This window comes from Acanthisitta chloris, unplaced genomic scaffold, assembly GCF_000695815.1.
Source record: "Acanthisitta chloris isolate BGI_N310 unplaced genomic scaffold, ASM69581v1 scaffold11357, whole genome shotgun sequence".
Taxonomy (NCBI): Eukaryota; Metazoa; Chordata; class Aves; order Passeriformes; family Acanthisittidae; genus Acanthisitta; species Acanthisitta chloris.
Genome location: NW_008683215.1, coordinates 32313 through 35843, shown reverse-complemented (window position 1 = coordinate 35843; position 3531 = coordinate 32313). Strand labels below are relative to the sequence as shown.

The window sequence follows — 3531 nt, the reverse complement described above, 5'->3', positions numbered from 1 at the left end:
CTGCTGTCATAGGAGGCCCTGTTGTATTGAGATACTGTGGCAGGGGAGGAGGGGAAAAGGATATAATTGTGGAGGAAGGCAAATCTTCCCCTGAAAGTCACGCCCTGTAGCAGCAGAGAAATAGGAGCTAGTGGATCCCAGAGATGTTTAGGCTCTGCTCACAGAGAGCAGAATGCAGGGTTGGTATGGCTGCAGTTGGTTTAAAGACCAACTAATTAATTGCATTTCATATCTTGCAATATTCATTTGAGTTTTGGCATCTGAATTTGAAGAACAAATTCCCAGAAGATCACTTTTTGAGGGGTGGAGAAAATTCCAAAGTCTTATGGAGAAATTACATTCAGCATCATGAGAACATACAAAGTGAAAGCTTTGTGCTGCTCTACTCCTAGGCTTTAATTTCACTTCTTGGTACGTCATCTTGTCTTTTTATATCCTTTTGCTTTTTTTCTGGAAACTTGTTTCCACAGAGATTCTGCGTGACCTGCTGGTGTTTTTGGGAGGACATTACTAAGGCTGTTTATACACTCACACCACAATTTACAAAGTGGGAATACTCATCTACAGCTACTATCAGTTCACACCAGAGTGTTTAAACAGATTGTGCATAAATACTGGGACCAGGTCACAGCTAAACCAGGAGAAAAACACAAAGTTAATGGAAAGTGAAGTATCTTATTTTAACACCTTTACTGACATTAGGGAAAGGACAAAGGCTGCAAAGTAAAGGGGTGAAACTGGAGAACTAAACAAAGATAAGTCCTGTGGTTTTAAGAAAGTACAGTGCCCTTCAGAAAAGTATGTGCCCAAGCTCAGGTGCAAATAGAAGTGACCCTCTGTGGAATACACCAGCCTTCACTTGCTGGGACCAAGTTTTGTTCACATCTGTACATTAAATTTAGTTTAGCAGTTGGATGTGTGTTAGCTACTATGCCATAGTGAAACGGGTGATTTCCCGTTTTCCTTGGAAAACATTGTAAAAACAGACATTTGACCATCTGATTAACACAAAAACTGGTAAAGAAAATCAGCTGCTAAGATTTTGCACTCAAACACATTGCTATAAGTACACAGAAGCTCTGCAGGCAACAACAGACCCACTGTGATAATCTGAGAACAGAACCTGGACCCTCTGTTGTTATGGCGAGCTCATTTATGACACCAAGTTTACCTTGTAGGCAAGTTGATTTGAAGTTAAATTAAGATGCCACCAGGGAAGCATAATAATGCCAAGTGCAAACAGAGCAGGGGGAAAAAAAAAGCCATATGTTGAGAAGGGGTTTTATCTGTCAACACTTTTCTTTGTTTCTTTTTTTCTTCAAAGGCAAAAGCGGTTATGGCAAAAGTTGGTTACCCTCAGTTTATAATGAATGACACATATATTAATGAAGACATCAAAACAGTAAGTGTCAGACCTGCAGCTTTCTTTATTTGCATACTGCGGCCATCCTTAGCTCTGTTTCAGTGCTGTCTAAAATCAAAGCTTGTCTTTTGTTTGGTATGCACCTGGAGTTTTGCTTGCCTGGTTATTTTAATTTTAGCTTTGATTTAAGTGCTCTAGTTCTCATGTCTAAATTGTCAATGCTGGTGTGCCTAAGTGAGATCACAAGGCCTGCTGGGAGTGAAATGTGCTTGGGTGCAAAGAACCTTCTTGCTATTAAACATTTTAAAGGTTAAACTTGCACTGTAATAAATTCTGCATTTAGTTATAAAAATTAAGCAAACCAAAAGCAGTTTTTCTCCAAATAATGGTCTTCCAAAACACTAATGCATTTTGCCTGAGAATATCACAATTTATGATGTCCTATATAGGTTTCCCTCATCTCTCCAAGCTATGAATTTTATTTATGATTGTTGCTTATAATCATGCCAATAGGTCCTAATCAATGTATAGGCCTATTGTGCTGCCTGCTGGACAAGGATATTGTGGGGAGACTCCTTCCTGACCTAGTATTTGTCCAGCCTGAGTCAGGAAGGCAAATGATTAATAATAATAATAATATATATTCCCATTTTCCAATTGTGGCATGCATGTGATGAACTGTATTACTGAAAGTCACAGGCAAAATAGAATCATAAATTCAATCCTGAACCAGTAAAATACAAGAGTGAACGTCATTTTAGCCAGAGCACGTGAAGAAACACTAGACAGAGGCATAATTTATTGAGCAAACTTTGAAGAACCAAGTCTACCAGCCTAGTCCTTGTTCATGAATGGTATGGGGTGATGTGATGCTGTGAAGACAACATAATGAGACAGAGCATGTGACCAACCTTATCACTCAGCATATGGAATTATTTGCCCAGACAAGTGGAAATGTCTAGTGAAAAATACTTGTTAATCATGGTTGCAAAACCATAGCTTACATCTGAAATACAACTTTCTCACAAATTCTAGGATTGTTTTAAACTGATGCCAGGGATATAATCTGGATTTATAAAGTGCTGACATCCTTTTTTCTTGCATGGTTAGTTGTATGTGTGTGTGTGGTTGCTTTTAGATTTGGAAGCTTATGGAAGCTTGGAGCCCTATGGCTATAAATATTTAATGTGAGAAACAGTAAAAAAGCAGTGGCAGAACCCTCAGAGGGCTTTCTTAATAAGATGCTTTCTTAATAAGAGCCATAGAAACATAGTCTGCAATCTATTGTTGGGTGCCTAAGATTCCTTTAGCACCTCTCTGCAAAGGGAAGAGCTTTGCTGGTGTTCCAGACCCTTGTGTAGATCCATTCAGCCACTGTTTTTTAACTAAGCTGATAAAATATTTATTCTTCTTACCAAGTGTGAAAATTTTACTTGATTTTATTATTGCTAAAAAATTAGGTGATTATCTTGTATAAAATAAAAGTTCTGCTTGTTTTATGTGAGCTTTTGTTTCTTTGGACATGTTTTGAAAATGTCTGTGCTTTATCTATACAGCTGAAGTTTACAGAAAGTGACTATTTTGGCAATGTACTGCAAACTCGCAAATACGCAGCCCAATCTGATTTCTACTGGCTTAGAAAAGAAGTTCCAAAGACAGAGTGAGTAGACAAAAGGCAAAATTACATAATCGTGTAACAATATTTAAATTACTATTAATTTATACACATTAATATATATATACTGTTATATGTTAAGTTTTAATCGAATTATATACACAGCAACATGTTATGATACAAAAAGCTTATGGGCAAACCTCTCTGTTATTCAGAAAATCCTGTGGATTTTTTTTTTGGTAAGTCCTATGTATCCCTGTTTAGATGCACAGTAGTCATGTGCTTGCAGCTTAAACTTAATGAAAAAAAGGTAATTGAATCTGAATTAAAAATGGATTATGTCTCTTGGTCACAGAGTTTGGAATGGTACAGCAGGGATTTGTGAGATAAATTTTGTAAGAATGAAACCATTAGTAAGAGATAATGTTATTATTAGCTGTACAAATCAGCATTGTTAGTTACCTGCTGCTGATAGCAATGATACGGAATGAAACATAATTTAATTTACATATGTTATTTTTATTTATTTGTAAACACGAGAGTGCAGATTGTG

General features: G+C 36.8%; 1 protein-coding gene across 1 annotated transcript in view; it reads left to right on the top strand.

Annotated features, from left to right (window-relative positions):
• PHEX (phosphate regulating endopeptidase homolog, X-linked) overlaps positions 1-3531 on the top strand; it is a gene marked incomplete at its 5' end in the record, with an annotated part of 65191 nt that overhangs the window by 36108 nt on the left and 25552 nt on the right. Inside the window, 2 exons of the mRNA XM_009078842.1 lie at positions 1325-1402; positions 2920-3023. Coding sequence (XP_009077090.1) covers positions 1325-1402; positions 2920-3023 — 182 coding nt within the window. The remainder of the gene's footprint in view (positions 1-1324; positions 1403-2919; positions 3024-3531) is intronic.